Consider the following 25,557-nt stretch of genomic DNA (forward strand, 5'->3'; position numbering starts at 1 on the left):
CATAAGTGTGAACCATTAGGTCATAAGTGTGAACCAGCTGCCAAGCGTCTGAATTTTGATCATGCGTTCATAGGACTGCTGGAAAGGTTGTAACTGTGAAAAGCTTTTTTCAGCGCCATTGTAGCTTGGAACAGTCACTAAGTGAATTGTTGTAAGTCGGGGACTACCTGTATAATTATTATATATATGTATATATATATATATATATATATATGTCTTCGTATATATTCATATACATATACGCATATTCTTTCTAGCCAGGTTTTACCTATGTAAGCTATGATGTTATGCAGCCCTATGATGATAACATCATAGCTTACGTAGGTAAAACCTGGCTAGAAAGAATAGGCACATAAAAGCCTACGAAAAAGAAAGAAAAAGAAATATACATATACATATATACATATATACATATATACATATACATATACATATACATATACATATACAAAAACAAGCACAAGCACGGAGCCGAAGACACCAGCCTGAAGATGACGAGTGGGACCTCGTTGAAGATACTCTCAATCTTACACGGGAAAAGACTCAAATACACCAAAAGTTGCATATATATATATATATATAGCCTTATTAAATACTTTGTTCTTTACATACAGAAGTTTATACACTGCTCAAACAACTAAAGGGAACACAAAACGACTGTATGTAAAGAACAAAGTATTTAATAAGGCTATTTCATTCATTCAGATCTCGGATGTCTTCTGCTTGTCTTCCCTTTATTTTTTTGAGCAGTGTATATAGACTTGCATACCTGTACCCGTGAAAATCTACGAAAACATATATATATATGTGCATACGCACGACCCCCCCACTCCTCCCATGCATCCTCATACGACTCCCGCCCCCCCATGCATGCGCGCGAGGGTTGGGATTCAAAAATTTTAACAACCTGCACCACAGGCTCATTTCCGGACTTCTGTAACTTCTGGGAGGCCCATTTTTCGCCCTCCCCAGGCTCCGGAGGCTTTTCCCGAGCCTCCGAGAGGGCGAAAACAGCCTCCCCGGGCTCCAGAGGCCCCTCCAGAGGCTGGAAACAGGCCTGTTTCTGCATTTCCGGAACATGCGTGCCGCTCCCCCCCCCACGCTTTTCCTGCCCCTGTGCATGCCTGCGCGACCCCCGTGTATGCACGCCCATCTCCCACATGCACCCCGACCCCTGTGCATCCCGAAAATCAGCTGGCAGGCGGGAGGTGCGCGGATATGCCCAGTGGACATCCGCTGGGCGATGGCTCGCGTGCCCACAGAGAATTCTCTGGGTGCCAGCTGTGGCACACCTGCCATAGGTTCGCCATCACGGCTATAGGCCATATCAACGTAGAGGTTCAAATATATGTTACCGATAAAATTCCAAACAAACAATTTAAAATGAGGGTAGGGTAAAATACAATAGTTACAGGATAAAATACAATAATTTAATACGTAAAGTTCTAAAATAGAATAAAATGACATAACACTATATTTCTTTATCACGCCTGCCATCTACCCCAATCAGGCCCACATAATTCGATCTCAGTGGGACCATTTTAGTCAGAAATTGTGCTGCATTAAATGTCGTTTTCAGATTCTGGCCCCACGAGGGACTGCCTGTATAATGTTACTGATCATCTTTTTAACAAACTAACAGACCAGGGGTGGGTTCAAATTTTTTTTACTACCGGTTCTGTGGGCGTGGCTTATTTTGTGGGCGTGGCTTGATGGTCATGTGACAATTATTTAGGATTTAGCAGAGGTACTGGTCTACCAGACTTTTAACTGCTTGCAGAGCTGTACCGATCTACCCATTTATTTTTGCAGGCACTGATCTATTCATGTAGATCACTACCGGCTCGGCAGAACCGGGCCGAACCAGGAGGAACCCACCACTGTAACAGACTTTAAAAAGAAAACAAAACTCTGGGCCACAAAGGTAGTTTCATGTCAGCTCTGACATTTCACAAGCCTGTTTTGGTGCCCCTGTTTGAATCAGGGGTGAAATGCTCCCGGTTCGGACCGGATCGCCCGATCCGGTAGCGATGGCGGCAGGTAGTTCGGAGAACCAGTAGCAAAAATCCCTGCCTCCCCCCCTCCATGCCCAGCTGAGCTGCGCGATCATCAGAGGGTTTTTTTTTTTTACTTTTAAAAGCCTTTTTTCTACAACCTCTTCGGCCGGAAAAATGCTTTTAAAAGTAAAAAAAAAAAGCCTCTGATGATCGCGCGACTCAGCTGGGATTGTCAGAGGCTTTTAAAAGTATTTTTTCTACAACCTCTTCGTCCGAAGAGGTTTATTTATTTATTTATTGGTTCGATTTAAATGCTGCCCTTCTCCAGAGACTCAGGGAGGTTTACAATGCGTTAAGCAATGGCCTTCATACTTTTGTATATACCTGCTTAGTAGGGCTTTCGGGGGCCCCCTAAGCAGTGTTCTTTTTTTTTATACAAAGGCAGCTTATTGCCCCCACAATCCGGGTCCTCATTTTACCTACCTCGGAAGGATGGAAGGCTGAGTCAACCTTGAGCCTGGTGAGATTTGAACTCGCAGTAATTGCAGGCAGCTGGCAGTTAAGTGCTACTTTAACAGCACTTTAGTCTGCTGCTCCAATGCTGAGAATCTAGAAAAACTGCAGAGAAGAGCAACCAAGAGGATGAGGGGACTGGAGGCTCAAACATAACAATGAACGGTTGCAGGAACCGGGCATGGCTGGTCTAGTGAAGAGAAGGACCAGGGGAGACAGGAGAGCATCTTCCAATATTTGAGGGGCTGCCCCAGAGAGGAGGAAGGGGGTGAAGCTATTTTCCAAAACCCCTGAAGGCCAGACAAGGAAGAACGGATGGAAACTGACCAAGGAGAGATTCAACCTGGAAATAAGGAGGAATTTTCTGACAGGGAGAACAATCAACCCATGGAAGAGAAGTTGCCTTCGGAAGTTGTGGGAGCTTCATTCCTGGAGGCTTTCAAGAAGAGACTGGGCTGCCACCTGTCAGAAATGGTGTAGGGTCTCCTGCTTGGGTAGGGGGTTGGACTAGATGACCCACAAGATCCCTTCCAACTCTGTTATCCTATCCTATCCTATCCTATCCTATCCTATCCTATCCTATCCTATCCTATCCTATCCTATCCTATCCTATCCTATCCTGCATTCTATTCTGTTCTGTTCTGTTCTATTTTATTCTACATTTAATGAACGTAATCTGTTAATCTAATTCTTCTTTTCATTAGACTAACCCATCCAATTCCTGCAACCTAAAGCAATTTTAGCCTCCAGCCCCCTAAACTTTTTTCTTTTGTTGCTCTTTGCTGCATTCTTTCCAGCGTCTCAACATCTTTTTTGTAAGAAAGACAAAAGAGCTTCCCTCCTAATGGGGGGGGGGATCTAAAGCCACCAGGAGCTCAAACTAGATTCAAGAGACTTCCTGGCGACTTGGTAGGATCCCTGGGAAAACTTATTATTCACGTTTTAAGTTCTGCTAAGTTGTGCACAACTGACGATGATCAAACGGGCTGTTTAAAAAGCAGCAACGGCCGCTCCTCTTATGCGGTTGCGAAAAAGCTGTCGCACTTGGAAGGAAGATTTAATTTGGGGGCCTCCTGCATGGAGGAGGAAAGCCATAGAGGTTCACGGGATCCGAGGGCTGGAAGGGACCTTGGAGGTCAGCTAGTCCAACCCCCCCCCCCCCGCCCAGACACCATTTCTGACAAATAGCAGTCCAGTCTCTTCTGGAAAGTCTCCAGTGATGAAGCTCCCATAACTTCTGAAGGCAACTTCTGTTCCATCGGTTGATTGTTCTCACTGTCAGAAAATTCCTCCTTATTTCTAGGTTGCTTCTCTCCTTCATTAGTTTCCATCCATTATTCCTTGTCCGGCATTCAGGGGTTTTGGAAAATAGCTTGACCCCCTTCCTCCTCTCTGTGGCAGCCCCTCAAATATTGGAAGATGCTCTCCTGTCTCCCCTGGTCCTTCTCTTCACTAGACCAGCCAGGCCCAGTTCCTGCAACCGTTCATCGTCTGTTTCAGCCTCCAGTCCCCTCATCATCCTGGTTGCTCTTCTCTGCACTTTTTCTAGAGTCTCCACCTCTTTTTTGTATAGTGTGGCAACCAAAACTGGATAGCAATATTTCAATATTTGAGGGGCTGTCCCAAAGAAGAGGGGGTCAACTTATTCTCCAAAGCACCAGAAGGCAGGACAAGAAATAATGGATGGAAACTAATCAAAGAGAGAAGCAACCTGGAATTAAGGAGAAACTTTCTGACAGTGAGAACAATTAACCCGTGGAACAGCTTGCCACCAGAAGCTGTGGGTGGTCCATCACCGGAGGTTTTCAAAAATAGACTGCACAGGTAGTCTGGTACAGATAGTCCTCAATGTACGACTACAATTGAGCCCAATTTTTGTTGTTGTTGAGACATTTGTTAAGTGAGTTCTGCCACATTTTGCGATCTTCCTTGCCACCGTCGTTAAGTGAGTCACTGCAGCTGATAAATGTGTAACCCGGTTGTTAAGTGAATCTGGCTTCCCCGTCGACTTTGCGTGTCATAAGGTCGCAAATGGGGATCACGTGAACACCCCCCCAGGACACAGCAATGGTCGCAAGTGTGAATCAGTTGCCGAGCGTCTGAATTTTGATCCCTTCAGTTGTAACTGAAAAACGATCATAAGTCCCTTTTTTCAAGGTCGTTATAACTTTGGTCACTAAATGAACTGTTGCAAGTTGAGGACTGCCTGCTTGAGCTGGGGGTTGGATTAGAAGACCTCCAAGTTCCCTTCCAACTCTGTTTTTCTGTTATTCTTTGCGGGTGTTACTTGAATTGTTATTTGAGCCACCAGCTTTTTGGATTCCCAGGTGGTCTCCCATCCCGTTCAAACCCTAACTTAAATCGGATCCTTCTTTGCTTCCAACACCATCCAGGCTCTGCTCGCTGCTGAGGTTCACAAGGGTTGTTGTAGCCTCTGAGTAACTTCCCCCGAGAAGGCTTGGTTCTCTCCTCCATTTCATAATTGCATTTTATCAGGGAACACGATCTAGTCAGTTTCACAACATCAAATTGTGTGTGGTTGGGAACTCCAGGGCTACGTTACCCCACGTTTCTGCAAGGGGCCACCCTTTTCCTCCAGCTGTGACCCTTCAAGGCAAACTAGGACCTCATCCTGCAAATGCAGCGATAGTATGCCGGATCTCTTGATTGGCCCATACAATCTTCTGTTAATGGATAGATTTTGAAAAGTAGCATCAGGACAAGCTGGGACAAGCTCTGGTGTGTTTCGAGGGTGTGTGAAGCCTGCACAGATCCATCACCTGTCGGAGGGAGGTTGGTCAGCTCTCTGCATTCGCACATCTTCCATAACCAAACAGGTAAACCGAGCTGCTCTTACCTTTTCAAACAGGGGAGCACCAATTGCTTAGATGTAAAGTTTTGCAGACATGTCGGCAAAGGCCTCCCACAGAATTTGCAAACGGGGGGCTAAGACGCTGAGCTTGTCGAGCGAAAGGGTTCGGCAGTTCAGCGGTTCGAATCCCCAGCGCCGCGTGACGGGGTGAGCTCCCGTGACTTGTCCCAGCTTCTGCCAACCTAGCAGTTCGAAAGCACATTAAAAAAAATGCAAGTAGATAAATAGGGACCCCCTTTGGTGGGAAGGGAACAGCGTTTTCCGTGCGCCTTTGGCGTTGAGTCCTGCCAGCCACATGACCAAGGAGATGTCTTCGGACAGCGCTGGCTCCTTGGCTTTGAAACGGAGATGAGCACTGCCCCACTAGAGTCGGGAACGACATATATATATATATGTCGTATATATATATTTGCTGATAAGGAAATATCTGCTTGAGGGCTCCTGGATTGGAGCTGAAAGGCAAAAGGGAAGCAGTATGCTCCCTTATGTAGGTCTTTGGTTATTCGGGTTTTCTCCCGCGTAAAATTGGAAGTGTTGGAAGCTGCGATCACACATTGCTCCTAGAAGCACGAAGCCGAAAACACCAGCCTGAAGATGATGAATGAGACTTTGTCGAAACGTTGCCACGACACTTCCAATTTTACACGGGAGAAAACCCGAATAACCAAAGACCTACATATATATAATTAAAAAAATTAATTAAAAAATTAAAATCTCGGGTGTTTTCCCGCGTCATTATAAATAAATTGGTTAAAATATTTAAAATCCTGGTTAAAATCCCACCTTAAAATCTTCTAAAAATCCTTACAGAGCATATATATATATATGTTACATAGGAAAAAACCCTGACAAAAAAAAAAAGTCAGTGGGGGTGTGAACTGATTGTGTGAACCACTGGCAGTTAAAAGGAAGAAACAGCTGCGATCACACACATTGCTCCTAGAAGCACGAAGCCGAAGACACCAGCCTGAAGATGACGAATGAGACTTCGTCGAAACGTTGCCAAGAAACCTCCAATTTTACGCGGGAGAAAACCCAAATAACCAAAGACCTACATACAAACACCCGCGAAAACCTCAGAAAACAAATATATATATATATATGTGTGTGTGTGTGTGTGTGTGTGTTTTCCATAAGACACTTGGTCTACCCCAACATATGGGAGGGGGCATTCTGCTCCCTTTCGCCTTTCAGCTCCAATCCAGGAGCCCTCAAGCTGTCGCATTCACGACAAACCATTTTATACCAAATATATACACTGCTCAAAAAAATAAAGGGAACACAAGCAGAAGACATCCGAGATCTGAATGAATGAAACAGCCTTATTAAATACTTTGTTCGTTACATACAGAAATTTTAACACTGCTGCAGCTTTGAGCTTCCATTCTAAATCCTCTTAATTGCCTCGCTATAATTTCATGCTTGGTTTTAAGTAAATGCAGATGCCAAATTACATCACTTACATCTTTAATCACCTGTCAGCAGAACTTGGAGGAATTTTTGCAGCACGACTACTTACAGTATTATAGCGCTATTTATTTACAGTATTTCATAATTATCTTTCATGTATTGCTGTGAATTTTTTTTCTTCTACGCCTACGCCTAGTCATGGTTTCCCATCTTGCACTAAGCCATGGTTTGTTTATTTATAGTTTCTTTCAAAGCTGTAGTCACGAACCACAGTGGCTGAGCTGGCACAGTTTGCTATACAAGCATTTATTGCCATTTAGCCCAGGGTTGCAAAAAAAATTTTTTCTAAATGCTTACTGGCATATTTGGGGAGACACAGACGTTAGACAAGGGTGAGAAAATGTAAACCTGGACAAATTCTGAATTTGATTTACATTTAATCATCAACCCACATACATTAAATTAGTTAAACATGGGAGATAAATTATTCCCCAGTTATTTAATTGCTCCGCTTAGGATGATATTAAAATTGCAATTTGGTTGCAGAAAGTTTTGTACCAAATCTGTGCAGCTGTTCTGAGTTTTTCTTGTGAATTAACAATAGTTGTGCTGGAAGAACTAATTGTAATTCTATGATTCCGTATTATGGTGATTTTATTATGATTTTATCTATCTTTCTATCTTTCTTTCATTTACCTTTCATTTATTTTTCATCTATCTATCTTTCTTATCTTTCTTTCTTATCTTTTTTTTTTTTTTTTTTGCTTTAATTTATATGCCGCCCTTCTTCGGAGACTCAGGGCGGCTTACAATGCGTTAAGCAATAGCCTTCATACTTTTGCATATTTATACAAAGTCAGCTTATTGCCCCCACAATCTGGGTCCTCATTTTACCTACCTTTCTTATCTTTCTATCATCTACCTTCTACCATCTATTATCTATCTTCTATCAATCATCTACCTTCTATCTATCTTTTATCTACTATCAATCTGTCATCTATCGTACTATCTGTCATCTGTCTATCATCTATCTAGTGGACAATACAATATAGGATAAAATATTAAATTAAAATCATATATTAAATTAAGATAAAACCATATATTAAATTAAGTTAAAGCCTTATATTTAAATAAAACTATATATATATAAACCTGGCTAGAAAGAATATGCATATATATATATATATATATATATATATATATATATATATGCATGACCTCTGTAGATGCCAAATAAATTAAAATTGTGATGGGACAGTGAGTTGAGAAGAAAGATGGAAAAAGCAGGAAGGAAGGGTTACAAATGGAAGACAAGCTATGAATGGCATATAAATTTAATAAGTAAAGTTCACTAATGCCCATCTCATGTAAAATTCTATGGTATCATACAACCATCATTCAGACGGCCATGACTAGGTGGATCAGTGGCTAAGACACTGAGCTTGTCGATCAGAACTGTCGGCAGTTCGGCGGTTTGAATCCCTAGTATCGGCCTCCTGTGTGAGCAGAGGGTTGGACTAGATGACCTCCAAGTTCCCTTCCAACTCTAACTGTTATGTGAAATTAAGGAGGATAATAATTATCCTAGCGGCATCAGTCCTACGGATCTCACCGAGGCTTACTTTTGAGTACGCGTATGTTTTGTTAAAGATACATTCCTCCTTTACTTTTATTTTATTTATTTATTTTTAAATGAAATTTAGGGTTTATGATGTTTAGCAGAGATTAGTTAAATTTGCTACAAGTTTTTTTTTTTTTTTTTAAAAACACCTTTGGTCTTGAAAATTGCATTTACTACTATGGGCACATTGTAAAAATCTGAGTTTTTCAACATTTTAAACCCCTTTTTTAATTCCACCAACAGCTTTATCTGGTTGTGCCTCCAGTGTCTTGCTTCTCTGCGACCAAGAAGCCTTCCTTGATGTCACGGATAAGGTAAAAGTCATTTACTAACTTAGTTATTAAGGAGTTTTTTTTTTCCTATTGACAATTTTTGATTAATGGAAGGCACTTTTTTAATGAGCTGGGATATTATTATTTTTTTACTACTGTAGTAAATTTTACTTTTATTACTGGGAAAATGGAAAAAACTCCCACTATATTGGGGGAAGGCTATTTCAGGTTATAATGCTAGTTATATAAAGGTAAAACCTGCCCATTTCAGTTTATCCCCAAAAATCTGGGTCCTCATTTTACCCACCTCTGAAGAATGGAAGGCTGAGTCAACCTTGAGCCGGTCAGGATCGAACTGCTGACAGTGGGTAGAGTTAGCCTGCAATACTGCATTGTAACTGGAAGGAAGGAAGGAAGGAAGGAAGGAAGGAAGGAAGGAAGGAGGGAGGGAGGGAGGGAGGGAGGGAGGGAAGGAAGGAAGGAAGGAAGGAAGGAAGGAAGGAAGGAAGGAAATGAAGAAGGATGGATGGATGGATGGATGGATGGATGGAAGGAAGGAAGAAAATGAAAAGGAAGGAAGGAAACAGAAAGGATGGATGGGTGGATGGAAGTATGGAAGGAAGGAAGGAAGGAAGGAAGGAAGGAGGGAAGGAAGGGAGGGAGGAAGGAAATGAAAAGGAAGGAAACAGGAAGGAAGGATGGATGGATGGAAGTATGGAAGGGAGGGAGGGAGGGAGGAATTAGGTAGAAGAAAACATGAATAAGAGACGAATTGGGGGAAGAAAAAGAAGGAAGGAAGGAAGGAAGGAAGGAAGGAAGGAAGGAAGGAAATGAAGAAAGATGGATGGATGGATGGATGGAAGGAAGGAAATGAAAAGGAAGGAAGGAAACAGGAAGGATGGATGGGTGGATGGAAGTATGGAAGGAAGGAAGGAAGGAAGGAAGGAGGGAAGGAAGGGAGGGAGGAAGGAAATGAAAAGGAAGGAAACAGGAAGGAAGGATGGATGGATGGATGGAAGTATGGAAGGAAGGAAGGGAGGGAGGGAGGGAGGGAGGAATTAGGTAGAAGAAAACATGAATAAGAGACGAATTGGGGGAAGAAAAAGAAGGAAGGAAGGAAGGAAGGAAGGAAGGAAGGAATAGCAGTAGAACTTAGACTTATATTCCGCTTCACAGTCCTCTCGAAGCGGTTTACAGAATCAGCCTATGCCCCCCCCCCCAAAAAAATCTGGGTCTTCATTTTACCGACCTCAGAAGGATGGAAGGCTGAGTCAACCTTCAGCCTGGTGAGATTCGAACTGGCAAATTGCAGGCAGCCGGCAGGTAGCAGAAATAGCCTGCAGTACCACGCTCTAACCACTGCGCCACCATGGCTCATCAACAGCACCATTTCTAAACCAAGTGAACCTAAGCCATTTTTCCAGGCTCCCCCTTTTTTCATAGGGAGACCCCCCCCCCACTTTATCAAAGCACTCCAATAAATTGATTTTAAATCATCTTCCAACTGGGTTGCTAATTGGAAAAAGCAAGCTAAAAGGTCAGCGTTCCAGAAAGCCCCAAGATGGGTTCCGGAACCATCCGCTGCTCATCCTTGCTTTGGTCCTGTCCTTTCCCCCCCCCCCCCGCCCCCTTCTTTGGGCCCAAAATTGAATTTTATGCTTCTCCTTTTGGCTCCAGAATGACCGGACGCCCCTGATGATCGCGGCTCAGGGGAACCAGACGGCCATCTGCTCTCAGCTGCTCCAGAGGGGCGCCAAGGTCGACCTCCCGGATAAGGATGGCAAGTGAGTCTCTCCTTCGCGGCGACCACCCTGCGAGGCAGGCCGCGGAATCCGGCAGCCTGGAATCGGGAGAGGCAAAAGGTTTAGTCGCTTAATGAAATGGTCTGACCCAGCTCCTCAAACACGACAAAACCTTTGACGTGAACTCAAAAGACTCCTTTAATTAGGAGCGCCGGCAGCCCTGGCAAAAATCTTCTCTCGCAGGCTAACAAGTCTGTCCGGCAGGGAGAGGAATAGTCGTCTGCCACATCTATTCATCTCCGCCCCCTGCCTTTTATCCCCAGAGCTAAGGTGGGGCCTTGCTAGCAGCGGTGGCTCTTCCGTCCCAAGGACCGGCCCATAGATTTCCACTGCTCTCCTCTCCTCTGCCTTCTGTGCATCAGGCACTGGACCCAGCTGTTCCTCCTCCTCTTCATCAGCCACCTCCAGACCTGGGGGCGGTTGACTCTCCATCTGAGGACTGACGGACGGCCCAGGCTCCGCCTCTGTCTCTCTCTCTCTGCCAACTCCATTCCCTCCTCCCCCTCGGAGCTGTCAGGTTGCTCAGATGCTGACCCTGCCTCCCTGCCTCCTCCTCCTCCTCCGATTCGGCTGCTGGAGGGGCCGGTGGCCGACAGGCCATAAGAAGAAGGGGGCTGCAACCCACAGCCTAATCGCCACTGGGCCAGGTGAGTGGCTGGCTGGTGTGTGAGCGCCCACGGGCATGCATGGTCTCACTCACGTGAGTGTCGCCACAAATGTCACAGGTGCTCACGCACACACATGCACCTACCCATCCCACAATATCATTCCCTCTCCCCATCCGCCCCCACAGCTCGGGCCGCCAACCCGGAAAGATTGGGGAACTCTGGCCTAGAGAACTAGGTGTCCCTCAAATCCAGAGGTGGGGCCAGATGTGGGAAGAACTTACACCAACTGTTCCCTGATGTCCAAATTCGTCTCTGTGGCAAGCAGAGGGAGTTTCTTTTTTGTCCTTTTTTAAAAAATATACATTTTATTTTTTTATTTTTTTTTATTTTTTTATTTGATTTATATGCCGCCCTTCTCCGGAGACTCAGGGCGGCTTACAATGTGCTCAGCAATAGCCTTCATCCTTTTTGTATATTTATACAAAGTTCAGCTTATTGCCCCCACAATCCGGGTCCTCATTTTATCTACCTTAGAAAGGATGGAAGGCTGAGTCAACCTTGAGCCTTGACGAGATTCGAACCTGCAGTAATTGCAGGCAGCTGGTCTTAATAACCAGCTTAATAACAGGATGCCTTAGACCACTGTATTATTATTTCAAAGCAAGTAGTACGTTATATTATCAGGGTACAGTGGTATCAGTACAGTAGAGTGGTGTAGTGGCCTATAGGTGGAGCTCTCGCCTCACAATCTGGAGGCTGTGAGTTCGATCCTAGGTAGAGGCAGATATTTCTCTCTCTGGGCACAATGAGAATTTATCTGCTGGATATAACTCCGGATTGGCAACAGGAAAGGCATCCGGCCAATAAACAGTCGGCTCCATTCAGTTGCCCAGACTCTACCCCGAAAGGAATTATGGGGTTGTTCAATGATGATGATGATGATGACAGTGGGATCAGTCCAGTCCAGTCCAGTGTAGACTGGTGATTACCAATAGTCCTCGACTTACAACAGCAATCGAGCCCAACATTTCTGCGGCTAAGCGAGACATGAAGTGAGTTTGGCCCCATCTTGCAACCTTTCTTGCCACAGTTGTTAAGTGGATCACTGCAGTTAAGCGAAGTGAATCTGGCTTTCCCCATTGACTTTGTCAGGTGGCAAAAGGGGTGTCAGGTTTTGAGGTCGTCTCAAATAAATTGCATTTCAAACAAAGTCTTTGAAGAAAAACTCCCATTTATTAAGCACGAGATTCTAGCTCTGACTCATCGCAGCCAACACTGACTTCCAGACCCAAAACCCTCCCTTTCCGTTCCCCACTCCCCTGCACTCATTGGCCATCTTCCAAGTCACTCTACCCCTAATCTACTGCTCCAGCTCAAAGGAATTTCCCCCCTCCCATCCCATCTCCTAGGGGATATTATCTCCAGGGAAAATAAGTAGGTGAAAAGTCAAACGTCCCTTTCCAGACGCCTCCGCTTCTCCTTCTTATGTCAGCACTGGAGTAAATGCAGCTTGAAGTGCTGACAAGGGGATTGCGTGACCGCGGGACACTGCAACGGTCATAAGTACGTGCCAGTTGCCAAGCCTCTGAATTTGGATTTTTGACTTAACAAACGTGGGGAGAAAAGCTGTAAAATGGGAGAAAACTCACTTAACCAATTTCTCACTCAGGAATACGAATTTTGGGCTCCATTGTGGGTGTAAGTGGAGGAAGTCTCCTGCTTGAATTGGGGGTTGGATTAGAAGACCTCCAAGATTTCTTCCAACTGTGTCATTCTCTTAAATAACCACTGAACGGTTGCAGGAACTGGGCCTGGCTAGTCTAGTGAAGAGAAGGACCAGGGGAGACATGAGAGCATCTTCCAGTATTTGAGGGGCTGCCACAGAGAGGAGGAAGGGAGTCAAGCTATTCTCCAAAGCACCCGAAGGCCAGACAAGGAAGAATGGATGGAAACTGAACAAGGAGAGATTCAACCTGGAAATAAGGAGGAATTTCCTGACAGTGAGAACAATCAACCCATGGAACAGAAGCTGCCTTCGGAGGTTGTGGGAGCTTCATCCCTGGAGGCTTCCAAGAAGAGACTGGACTGCCATCTGTCAAAAATGGTGTCAGGTCTCCTGCTTCAGGGGGGGTTGGACTAGATGACCTATAAGGTCCCTTCCAACTCTGTTAATCTGTAATCTGAAGAATGGTTACAGGAACTGGGCATGGCTAGTCTAGCAGTCTTCCAATATTTGAGAGGCTTTCAAGAAGAGACCGGACTGCCATTTGTCGAAAATGATGTAGGGCCATGATGGGGAACCTATGCACGTGTGCCGCAGGTGGCATGTGGAGCTATATCTCTGGGCACGCGAGCTTTGCCCTAGGTCAGCTCCTAGCTCACCTCTCACCTGGACTGCTGCAACGCTCTCTACATGGGGCTCCCCTTGAGGGGCACCCGGAGGCTCCAACTGGTCCAGAATGCGGCCGCGCGGGTAGTCACGGGAGCTGCATGGCGCTCCCACATAATACCTCTCCTGCGTGAGCTGCACTGGCTCCCAGTGGTCTTCCGGGTGCGCTTCAAGGTGTTGGTTATCACCTTTAAAGCGCTCCATGGCATAGGGCCTAGATATCTTCGAGACCGCCTGCTGCTACCGACGGCCTCCCATCGACCCGTGCGCTCCCACAGAGAGGGCCTCCTCGGGGTGCCATCAGCCAAACAATGTAGGCTGGTGGCCCCCAGGGGGAGGGCCTTCTCTGTGGGGGCACCTACCCTCTGGAACCAGCTGCCCCCGGAGATAAGGAGAATCCAAGACCTCGGTGCCTTCCGCCGTGCCCTTAAAACCTTCTTTTTCCAGCAAGCCGGGCTGGCCTAACACTTTTTAAAAATGTTTTTAATTGTTTTGTCATTGCTTTTAATTATGGGGCCAAATATATATATATATATATATATATATATATATATATATATATATATATATATATATATATATATATATATATCTTTTTAATTGTATTTTAATGATTGTAGTTTATGTTTTTACTTTGGCTGTACACCGCCCTGAGTCCTCAGGGAGAAGGGCGGTATATAAATTTGATTAAAATAATAAAATAAAATAAAATAAAATAAAATAAAATAATAAAATAAAATAATAAAATAAAATAAAATAATAAAATAAAATAATAAAATAAAATAAAATAATAAAATAAAATAAAATAAAATAAAATAATAAAATAAAATAAAATAAAATAATAAATAAAATAAAATAAAAAGCTGGCCATCTTATTTTGGGATCTTCCAGGCCCACCAGAAGTCAGGAAACGGGCTGTTTCCAGCCTCCGGAGGGCCTCCAGGGGGGTGGGAAGGCTATTTTCGCCCTCCCCAGGCTCCAAGAGAGCAAAAAACGGGCCTATGGGGCCCACCGTGCCATCGCATGTCAAAAGTGGAGGGAGCGCATGGGGGGTCACGCACTCATGCACGGGGGGCAGGGTTGAATTATTGGTGTGGGCACACGCTAGATGACCTTCAAGGTCCCTTCCAATTCTGTTAATCTGTTACACGGTTTCTACCCATTTTGTCCAGGACGGCTCTCATCCTTGCCTGCGAAAACGGAGGCGCGGAGGCAGCTGACCTTCTCCTGCAGAACGGGGCCAACGTGGCTTTGATGGACAAGACCGACCACGATGCCTTGTACTACGCCACGCGAAGCAAAAACCGCATTCTTCGGAGACAGATCCGGACTGCCTTGAAGAGATGGAAAAAACGAGGTATTGGGGAGCCGGGCGGAGAAATCGCGACTCGTGTCGATCTGGCAGCAAAAGTATGTGCCGGAAATAGACTTTATTCCCTCTTAAAAATAAGTACCAATCTGGAAACTGAGTGGCACATATTTTTAGAGGAGATAAAGTATACGATGAGGAAGAATTGGGGACATCTCCACGAACGTTTTCCTTTTTCTATTTCAATTCCAAACTCAATGGCTGGCATGGACTAGTAAGGATTAATAGAGTAACTGAGTTGGAAGGGACCTTGGAGATCATCTAGTCCGACCCCCCTCTGCCCAAGCAAGAGACCCTACCTACACCATTTCTGACCGATGGCAGTCCAGTCTCTTCTTGAAAGCCTCCAGTGTTGAAGCTCCCACAGCTTCTGAAGGCAGCTTCTGTTCCATCGGTTGATTGTTCTCACTGTCAGGAAATTTCTCCTTATTTCCAGGTTGAATCTCTCCTTGATCCCTTTGCTGCCTTGGTTAACTTCACATGGGCAGTCAAAAATGGGACTCCATCCACTGGTTGAAAATCACCCAGTTTTTCAGATAGATGGATAGATTGAGTGATAGATAGATAGATAGATAGATAGATAGATAGATAGATAGATAGATAGATAGATAGATAGATAGATAGATAGATAGATAGATAAATAGATAGATAGACTGATTGAGTGATTGAGTGATCGATTGATAAATGACTGATAGATTGATCTGTCTCTGTCTATTTGCCTATATCAATCTCTCAATGTATTTATTAATCAATTTATCAATCTATCAATCAATCAATCTCTCAATAAATCTGTCAATACCACTCAATCAATCAGTATATCTCAATCTATTAATCACTCGATTGATCAATTGATCAATTGATCACTCAATCAATCTATCACTCTATCACTCTACCACTCTATCAATCAAACAATTGATCACTCAATCTCTCAATAAATCTATCAATCTATCAATCAATCAATCAGTATATCTCAATCTATCACTCAATCGATCAATCTATCACTCAATCACTCACTCAATCAATCGATCAATCTATCACTCAATCTATTACTCTATCACTATCACTCAATCAGTATATCTCAATGTATCAATCAATCAATCGATCACTCAATCGATCAATCAATCTATTACTCTATCACTATCACTCAATCTCTCAATCAATCTATCAATCTATCACTCAATCTATCACTCAATCAGTGTATCTCAATCTATCAATCTATCACTCAGTCACTCAATCTATCAATCAAAGAATTGATCACTCAATCTCTCAATAAATCTCTCAATCTCTCACTCAGTCAATCAGTATATCTCAATCTATCACTCAATCACTCAATCGATCAATCTGTCACTCAATCAGTATATCTCAATCTATCACTCAATCAATCGATCACTCAGTCTATTACTCTATCACTATCACTCAATCAGTATATCTCTATCACTCAATCGATCAATCGATCACTCAAACAATCTATTACTCTATCACTATCACTTTATCAATCAAACAATTGATCTCTCAATCTCTCAATCAATCTATCACTCAGTCTATCATTCAAACAACTGATCACTCAGTCAATCTATCTATCTGAAAAACTGGGAGATTGTCAACCCATGGAAGGAGTCCGTGTCTGTCTGCCCAAGGCAGCAAAGGGGTCTCCCAGAAACCTGGCACAGAAGCCCCCACCCCACCCCACCCCACCCCACCAGCCCTGTAAAAGAACCTGACATTCTCGACACATCCTTTCATCCCATTCATTTTTGGTGCTTCTGTTTCCACAGAACTGGGGCTGTTTGACTCGTCGGAAACTGGTTCACAGGTAAGAGCGGCCATTTATACTTTCAACTAAAAGAACCAGAGGTTTGGTGGGGATTTTTTTTAGTTCTTTGGTACCGTCTTTCCCCGAAAATAAGACCCTGTCTTATATTTTTCTGAACCCCGAAAAAAGTGCTTGGCCTTATTTTTGGGGAGGTCTTATTATTTTGGGGCGCGTGGAGGAAACCAGAGGAAACGGCGGGGACCGGCTGCTCGTGCATTTAAATATTTTCGGGGAGGGCTTGTTTTCAGGGTGAGCTTATTTTAGTGCATGCACTCAAAAGCCCGATTGGGCTTATTATCAGGGGAGGTCTTATTTTAGGAGAAACAGGGTACTAGCAGTTTGTTTGCATTTTTGTACTTATGGCCGTGATTCATTTAACAAAGGTGGCAATAAAAGCCATAAAATAGGTCAAAACTCACTTAACAAATGTCTCACTTAGCAACATCAATTCGGGGCTCAATTGTGGTCGTAGGTCATTGAAAGTGTAATTGAAATCTCTCCTTGATCAGTTTCCATCCATTCTTCCTTGTCTGGCCTTCGGGTGCCTTGGAAAATAGCTTGACCCCCTTCCTACTCTCTGGGGCAGCCCCTCAAGTACTGGAAGATGCTCTCCTGTCTCCCCTGGTCCTTCTCTTCACCAGACTAGACATAACTCAGTTCCTGCAACCGTTCATTGTATGTTTTAGCCTCCAGTCCCCTAATCCTCTTGATTGCTCTTCTCTGCACTTTATCTAGAGTCTCAACATCTTTTTTATAGTGTGGTGATCAAAACTGGATGCAGGACTCTAGGTGTGGACTTACTAAGGCTTTATAGAGTGGGATTAGTACCTCCCTTGAGTCAAGGCAAGTCGAGGACTACCTGTGTGATTTCTGTCCCTTTTCCCGCAGGTGCCCTCCGAGAGCGGGAAAGACACCGACGTGAGTAGCTTGGCTTTCCAGAGCGAGGCGGGCGACCAGAGCGACGATGAAGGAGAGGCGGAGGAAGGCTCCGAGTTACGGGAATGGCAGAGCAGATTCCGGGAGGAAAAGATGAAAGTGATCCAGCTGGAACTGCAGCTGGACCAAAAGACCAAAGAGTGCCAGGTCTTCTCCAAGGGGTGCCAGCTCTTGAAGGAGAAGGTCTGGGACCAAGTACAGGAGATCGGCCAACTCCTGCCAGATCGGGAGGGACGTGTCCGCGACTGGCGGCAGCTGAGTCGGCACCTCGGCCACGATCACACGGAAGGGGACCACTGCCTGGACCTTCTAGCCCAGCAAGTCCGAGACCTGAAGGAGAGGAAGAAGCAGCAGGAAGCAGAGAAGGAGCTGGCCAAAGCTTCAATGCAAGGTGAGGTGACCAGTCCCACCAAGCTCCAGCCCGCCGGGACGGTCCGGTGGCCTGGCGAAGAAGAGGCGGAGGAGCTGAAGCACCTGCGGAATGAGCTCCAGGCAGCCCTGGAGGAGAAGGCCACCGCGGTCAGGCGGGTGGAGGAGATGGAGGGGCACATGGAGAACATGAGGGCCGTCATCGGGGTCTTCGAAGCCAAGAAGAAGTCGCAGAACGCGGCCCTCAAGGAGATGGAGGGTCGGACGCAGCAGTTGGGCGACGAGAACCGAAGGCTGCGGGGGCTCCTGGGAAAACACCTGGCCAGTCCTCCCGAGACCAGCCTTGCCCAGGCGAAGGTGGCCCAGTGCATTAAGGAGATGGAGGAGACCCAGTTCAGGGCCCGGGAGGAGATGGTGGCCATGTTGGCTGAAAACGAGGACCTGAAGAAGGAAGCCGAGGAGGCCGTCCGCAGCAGGCTGCAGTTCCAAGCGGTGCCATCCGGCGCAGTTAAGAAATGCGTCACGGCCTGGAAGAAGGTTGTCACCGGCCTGGAGGGGGCTCTGGCTAACCTGGAACAGGCCTGTTCTGCTCTCGTGGACAAAGCTCGACCTCTCCAAGAAGCCATTTTGGAGCCTCCTTCCAAAACCTTGGTCAACGGCAACGGTCTTCCTGAAGAAGAGAAGAATGGCTCTAGCCACGAGCCGGCTCGCTTAGAGACCGTCAAGGAGCTGCAGAAAGATGGGGTAGAAAAGACCCAGCTCCATAATGGTCTTGTGGGGCAGGTGAAGCTCAGGCCGAAACCTGAGGGGGTGGAAAGCAAGGCCCGTCCATGCCATCGGAGAAGCTCTGACATGGAGAAGGAAGTGTGGGACCTCAAGCAGAACAACGGCGGCCTGGTGCAGGAATTGGCCCAGCTGAGCAGGGAAAGGGAGAAGCTTCAGGAAGAACTTCAGAAGTTACATGGCTCCACGGAGGGTTCTCCTCGGGCAGAGAAGACCGAGCGCCTGGTGGAAGAGCTGAAACGGACGGTGGAGGTCTTGTCCCAGGATCTCTCGCTGGAGAAAGAGGAATCGGGCAAGCTGCGCCTGAAGCTGGAGGAGCAGAGGAAGGAGGTGATGTTCGTGAGGAACAACTTCCTCAAGAAGGTGAACCAAGACGCCAGCGGCATCATCGGCGACAACCTGGACAGCTGCATCTTGAAGGAGCTCCACTGGAAGCTGGACAACGTGGTGAGGAAGCAGAACGAGGCCTTGCAGCTGGTGTCCGAGATGGAAGAGGAGAACCGTGCCTTGGAGGCCGACCGGACCCTCCTGCTTGATCCCAGGAGCCCCGACGATGACAAAACCGGTCAAGAGATCTTCTTGGAGGCCTCCGAGGTCATCGGGGAAAACTGGAAGGTCAGAGAGCAGATGGTGGAACTGGAGAAAGGCTTGCAGGAGATGAAGAAGCTGCTGGTTGCATCTCAGGTGACTCAAGGTGGCCTCAAGGCAGCCAGCCTGATGCAGCTCCTGGACCGAGTCCTGGCCCAGATGGCTGACCTGCGCCGGGAGGAAGAACAAGTCCTCGGCAAGTACGAGAAGATCTGCAGCATGCTATCCACCAGGGCTCAGGTCCTGGGGGAGGAACTGGCGGCTCTCCGGGAGAAATACGAGGAAGCCAGGGGAGCATCTACCCGTCACAAGGAAGCCCTGGACCGCGAACTGCGGAAGACTCAAGAGCTGATGGCCGAAGCTCTGGAGCACGAGGAGGAAGTGGAGGAGCTGAGAGGGAAGTCCCAGAAGTTGGAGGGCAACGTGGACAAGCTGAATAAGAAAGTGGACGACATCGCCAAGATGTGCCAGGAGAGAGACGCCAAGGTAAGAACCAAAGGGGGCGGGGAGAAGAGGCAACTTTTAACAGAATCGCAGAGGTGGAAGGGACCTTGGAGGTCTTACCACCAGTTCTACCCCCGCACGCTCACATCGCGTGCGTGCACTGTCTGCGCACCTTTCCGAGCTGGGAAAGGTGCGATTGCCGCTACAGTTTTGTGCAAACCGGCTGAATGCCACCTTCTGCTTCTAGTCCAACCCTCTGTACAAGTAGGAGACCCTATGACAAGTGGCTGTATCAGGTATCTTAAACCCATACACAAGATGATATGTGAAAGTTAACGGAGTTGGAAGGGACCTCGGAGGTCTTCTAGCCCAACCCCTGCTCAAGCAGGAGACCCTAGACCCGTGTGATGGCGAACCTATGGCATGCATGCCACCTGATCATATCAGTGGGCACGCGAGCTCAGCTGATTTTTGGGCCTCCTGGGCCCACCAGAAGTAGGGAAATAGGCTGTTTCCTGCCTCTGGATGGCCTCGGGGGTGGGGGGGTGGGGAAGGCCCGTTTTTTGCTGTTTCCAGCCTACTTGGCAAAGCCACACGGATTCCAGAATCAAACAGAGATGCCGACTGGGAACAGAGTTAACAACGTTGCTTTCCTGCAAAGGGCCCGTGTGCCTTTGCTTCTCTTTTAAGCCTTTTGGAAGGCGCCAATCATCTCCAGGCCTTACTCCCGAGTTTACCCTTTTGTTTTAACTGTTCATGCCTTCTGGCAGCTCTGCGCATGTACGCACTAGGAACAGGCTCCTCCTGTTTCTCTACGTCTCTGCTGTCTGACTCTGGGGGCTCCGGAGTCTGTGTATCACTCCCAGATGGCCCTGGCCCCATCTCTGCCTCCGACGCAGAGCCCTCGTCCGGGCCTTCCCCAGATACCAGGACTGGCCCATGATCCTCCCCAGCCTCCTCACTGTCCGACTCCGCTGCCAGCTCCATGGGCTGCTGGCGGACCACAACAATTACACCTATCCATTTAGCAACTGTTCGAAGTTACAATGGCACTGAAAAAAGTGAGTTATGACCGTTTTTCACATTTACGACCTTTGTGGCATCCCCGCGGTCGCGTGATCAAAATTCGGGCACTTGGCAACTGGCATGTACTTATGACGGTTGCAGTGTCCCAGGGTCACCTGATTCCCTTTTTTGACTTTCTGACCCGCAAAGTCGATGGGGAAGCTGGATTCGTTTAACAACCACGTTCCTAACTTTAACAACTGCGGCGATTCACTTAACGACCGTGGCCAGAAAGGTCGTAAAATGGGGGAAAAACTCACTTCACCACTGCCTCGCTTAAGCACAGAAGTGTTGGCCTCCTCTGCGGTCGTACGTCGAGGACTATACCCGTGCCGTCTGATTTGGTTTCCCCTCAGATCAAGAAGCTGCTGAAGGAAACGGAGAAGCTCTCGAGCGAAATCTTGAACCTACGGAGCGAACGCACTCGGCTGATCCTGCAGAACGAGGTGAGTCACACAGGACTTGGCGTGGGGGTGCGACACTTGCGATACGAAGCGATTCTGGTGCTGGCATTTGTACTATTTCGACCAGTTGGTCCTGGCGAACCCTACCAAGACTTTTGCACAGGGATTCAGCCGGTTCGGAGAACCGGTAAAATCGACCACCTGCTGGAACCGCCATTCCCGCCTTGCTCTGCCCTATATATTATCTTTCCTTCGCCACGCGGTCCAGCTAATCTCTGTGGAGTAGTGGCTGGGGAAATTGGTTTTTATGCTGTATGTTATGCACGACAGCTGGTCCTCGACTTACGACTTACAATGGAGCCCAGAATTATGACGAATAAATTGTTGCCGTTGCTTAAGCGAGGCGGCCATGCGATTCCAGCTCTTCCCATTCTGCAGTCATTATGCAGAGTCAAGGAGGCTCTGGGTTGCTGAAAGGATGGTCGTAAGTTGAGGACTGCCTGTATGGGGTTGTTGAGTCTGCTGACTGCTGAGCCCCCATGGGCCGTTTCTCACCCCTTCGCTTGGCTTCTTTCAGGTTGCGCAAAAGAACCACCAAGAGATCGTGGCCATATACAGGACTCACCTGCTCAATGCAGCCCAGGTAAGATAGGTGGGAGCTTCCAGCAGCTTTCTCTCCTCTCCCTCCTTTCCCTCTCTTTCCTTCTCCCTCTCTCTCTTTTCTCTCTCTCCCTCTCTCCTCTTTCTCTCTTCTCTCTTCTCTCTCCACCTTTCTCCCCCTCTTTCTCTCCCTCTTCTTTCTCCCTCTCTCCTCTCCCTTTATCTCTCTCTCCTCTTTTTCTCCCTCTCTTCTTCTCTCTCTTTCTCTCCCTCTTTCCCCCTCTTCTTCTTTCTCCCTCTCTCCTCTCCCTTTATCTCTCCCCCTCTCTCATCTCCCTCCCTCTTCTCCTCTTTCTCTCCCTCTCCCTTTCACTTTCCCTCTCCTTTCTCTCTCTCTCCCTATCTCCTTCTCTCTCCTTCTCTCTCCCTCTCTTCTCTCCCTTTATCTCTCCCTCGTCTTTCTTCCTCTCTTCTCTCCCTTTATCTCTCCCTCGTCCTCTTTTTCTCCCTCTCTTCTTCTCTTTCTCTCCTTCTCTCCCCCTCTTCTCTCTCCCTCTCTCCTTTCTCCCTCTCTCCCTCTTTTTCTTTTTCTCTCTCCTTCTCTCTCTCTCCCTTTCTTCCCTCTTCCTCTCTCCTTTCTCTCTCTCCCTCTCTCCCCCCTCTCCTTTCTCTCTCTCTCCCTCTCTTCTTCTTCTCTCTCTCTCTCCCCATGTCTTCTTCTCTCCCTCTGTCTCTTTCTCTCTCTCCCCATCTCTCCTTTCCCTCACTCTCCCTTTCTCTCCCTCTCTCCTCCTCCCTCTTTTCCTCCTCTCTCCTTCTCTCTTTCTCTTTGTCTCCTCTCCCTATCTATCTGCCTGCTCCCTTTCTCCCCCTTTCTCTCTCCCCCTCGCCCCTTTCTCTATAGAATAAAATAGAATAGAATAGAGAATAGAATAGAATGAATAGAGAATAGAATAGAATAGAATTCAGAATAGAATAGAATAGAAAATAGAACAGAAAAAATAGAATAGAATAGAATAGCCATAGCAATAGCTCTTAGATTCATATACAGCTTTCCAGCCCTCTCTAAGCAGTTTACAGAGTCAACCTCTTGCCCCTAACAATCTGGGTCCTCATTTAACCGACCTCGGAAGGACAGAAGGACGAGTCAACCTTGAGCTGGTCAGGATCGAACTGCTGGCAGTGGGCAGAATTAGCCTGCAATACTGCATTCTCACCACTGCGCCACCCCGGCTTCCAATTATGGTCGTAGATCAAGGACTACCACTTTTAGATTTGTTTCTGGCAAAGAAATTGAAGAATGAGTGTTTGCTTTGAAGGGAAATCCTTGCGTGGGCCAGTGATGCTAGAATCTACATTATTGGGGGGATTTTTTTCTCCAATGCAGGGGTACATGGATGAAGAGGTCCATGCCATGCTATTGCGGATCCTGAGGACAGACTGAAGTCCGGAAAACTCTGTGTGAGAAGCTTATTTTTATATATATATATATATTTCTAAAAGTCACATCTATGATCGCCATTATTCAGAATTTCATTTGATCCCTAAATCTTCCCCTCCTGATAAACGAGATTTCACTCACCACCAGCAGTTTTTTTTAAGGGTCTCCCACACTTCTGTTTTTTTCTCAAGTGGCAGGCAGTTCCAGGGACAGCTTCGCAGGCTCAGTCGGAGAACCATTTAAGAACTGACTGGCTGGAAATGTCACCAGATACCCGGTTCATACTATCATATGTGGTGGACATGTCAAAAAGCAAAAAAATACTGGACAAAAATACATGGTTGGAAAAAAATGATAAAACAACTTATAGACTTGAAACCAGAGGCATTTTTGTTGGGTATTTTCCCAACAAAAGGGAATGTATATCTGATTTTACATATATTGACTGCAGCAAGAAGAGTATTTGCACAACAATGGAAAACCAACAGATGAAGAAGTGATTAGAAAAATATTAGAATGTGCAGAAATGAATAAGCTAACATTTACAATTAAAGAAAAAAAAAGAATGAATATTTTTTGACTTGGGAGTTATTTTGTCAACGGCTAGCTGACAAAAACAGGAGCTAGAAAGAGGGAAATATGTGAAAGGATCAATGATATAAGGAAGATAGGTTAACTTGGTTAAATAAATAGTATGATTATTACAGTTATTAACATTAATACAATTGATATTAATGCAACGATTATTGTTGTGAATACTTCGATTATTACTTTCTAAAATGATTTGTACCCTGACAACACACTGGTCAATTGAAACTGGAATTTTTGTACGTTAAAAAAATAAAATAAAAAATTATTACAAAAAAAAAGAAAAAAAAAGTCAGCGTCTCAACCGCAGGATCAATTCAACGACATCTGAAACGTGGACTTTCCCAAACAAATCCAAGTTGCCTTCAAACACACGTTTGGGAATCAGAGGGAATTGCGATCCCTTTTTTTCCATTCCAGATTTTAATTTCACAGCCCCAAATGTTCACGGCGCTAAAACCATTTTTCCATCCTCTCTTCCTGCAGGCGAGAAACCAGCTCCCAATCCTCCCAAGAGCCGGCTCCGATTTCGGGGATCGCCCGTTGCCCAAAACCACGGAGGAAGGATGCAACTTTGCAAAGCACGCCAGACCATCTGCCTTTTTTGGCCAGTGGCTGGAATTCCAAATGCGAAATGGGACCTCCATTTGCACGGGTGTCTCTGGACATCCGCCTCGCTCTTTAGATGGAGATCCGGGTTGGGAAAGGGAGAAAAACTAAAAGGACAAGGCTCTTCCCTGCCGTTGATCTGTCCCCGTCCACACACACACACAAACACAACCAGCCGAGGGTTAAGGAAGCACTTGGAACACACCCAGCTCTTTATCTCCAACTTGGCAGCGATATACACGCCGTCTGCCAAGTGCTTTTATTTCCACAGAAAAACAGAAAGATAAATACTCAGCTTCCAAACGTCCAACAACAATAAATATTCCTCCCAGCAGTTCCGAACGAGGCTTTAGTGACTATCCAAGGTTAGTTTTGTTCGTCACAAGGATCACTGGCCACCACCCTCTATTATATAGTCTCTGGGGTGTGGTCCAGTGACTCAGTTCTAATCCCTAGCACGCCTCCTGAGCTGCTGCAATCGTTTATCACGCCTTCGGAGGCGTGCGTCCAGGAATGATGTTTCTCCTCCGCTCTCATCCGAGCCACCTGTCTCCCTGCTAATCTCCTCTCCCTCGGCCGGCACCTGAGACAGTGCCAGAGGGGAGGGGCCTGGAGAGGGAGGCCTGGCTGACTCCTCTTCCTCATGCTCGGAGCTTTCTTCCTCTGATGGGACAGGCTCAGAGGGCGGGGCCACAACAGCCGTGAGGTTTTGAGGCGTAAGCCATTCTTGCGAGGGACTTGCTCTTCATTGGACGGTTGCCAGCAGTAACCACGAACCAGAGCTGGGAGTCATCAAATATTTCTCATCCTGTAATTATTAAAATTTGGAAATCACCCTGTACTTTACAACCAGCAATTTGGCACGGAGATTTAAGATGGGCTGTTGCAATGCATGCAACTAAAAGCAGGTTCCCGAAGAGCTGGGATGATCTAGATCATCCCAGCTTTTGTCGTCGCGTGCCGAAAGTGCATGCATGCACATGGAACAGCACGCGTGCATGCCTGTACCCATAATGCAATGTGCATGGCCCCCTGCGCCCTGTCCCCCGTGCATGCGTGCATGA

General features: G+C 46.4%; 1 protein-coding gene across 2 annotated transcripts in view; it reads left to right on the top strand.

Annotated features, from left to right (window-relative positions):
- ANKRD35 (ankyrin repeat domain 35) overlaps nt 1-24,850 on the top strand; it is a 46,189-nt gene extending 21,339 nt beyond the window's left edge. For both annotated transcript variants that reach the window (XM_087881254.1, XM_060682571.2), the window contains exons 6-14: nt 8,657-8,727; nt 10,363-10,469; nt 14,657-14,841; nt 16,629-16,666; nt 17,555-19,828; nt 21,208-21,297; nt 21,833-21,898; nt 23,243-23,316; nt 24,371-24,850. In XM_087881254.1, the coding sequence (XP_087737380.1) occupies nt 10,381-10,469; nt 14,657-14,841; nt 16,629-16,666; nt 17,555-19,828; nt 21,208-21,297; nt 21,833-21,898; nt 23,243-23,299 (2,799 nt within the window). In that variant the 5' untranslated portion in view covers nt 8,657-8,727; nt 10,363-10,380 and the 3' untranslated portion in view covers nt 23,300-23,316; nt 24,371-24,850. The remainder of the gene's footprint in view (nt 1-8,656; nt 8,728-10,362; nt 10,470-14,656; nt 14,842-16,628; nt 16,667-17,554; nt 19,829-21,207; nt 21,298-21,832; nt 21,899-23,242; nt 23,317-24,370) is intronic.
- Nucleotides 24,851-25,557: the final 707 nt, after the last annotated feature.

Source organism: Pantherophis guttatus, chromosome 18, assembly GCF_059756535.1.
Source record: "Pantherophis guttatus breed Tessera chromosome 18, ASM5975653v1, whole genome shotgun sequence".
In the NCBI taxonomy this organism is placed as follows: Eukaryota; Metazoa; Chordata; class Lepidosauria; order Squamata; family Colubridae; genus Pantherophis; species Pantherophis guttatus.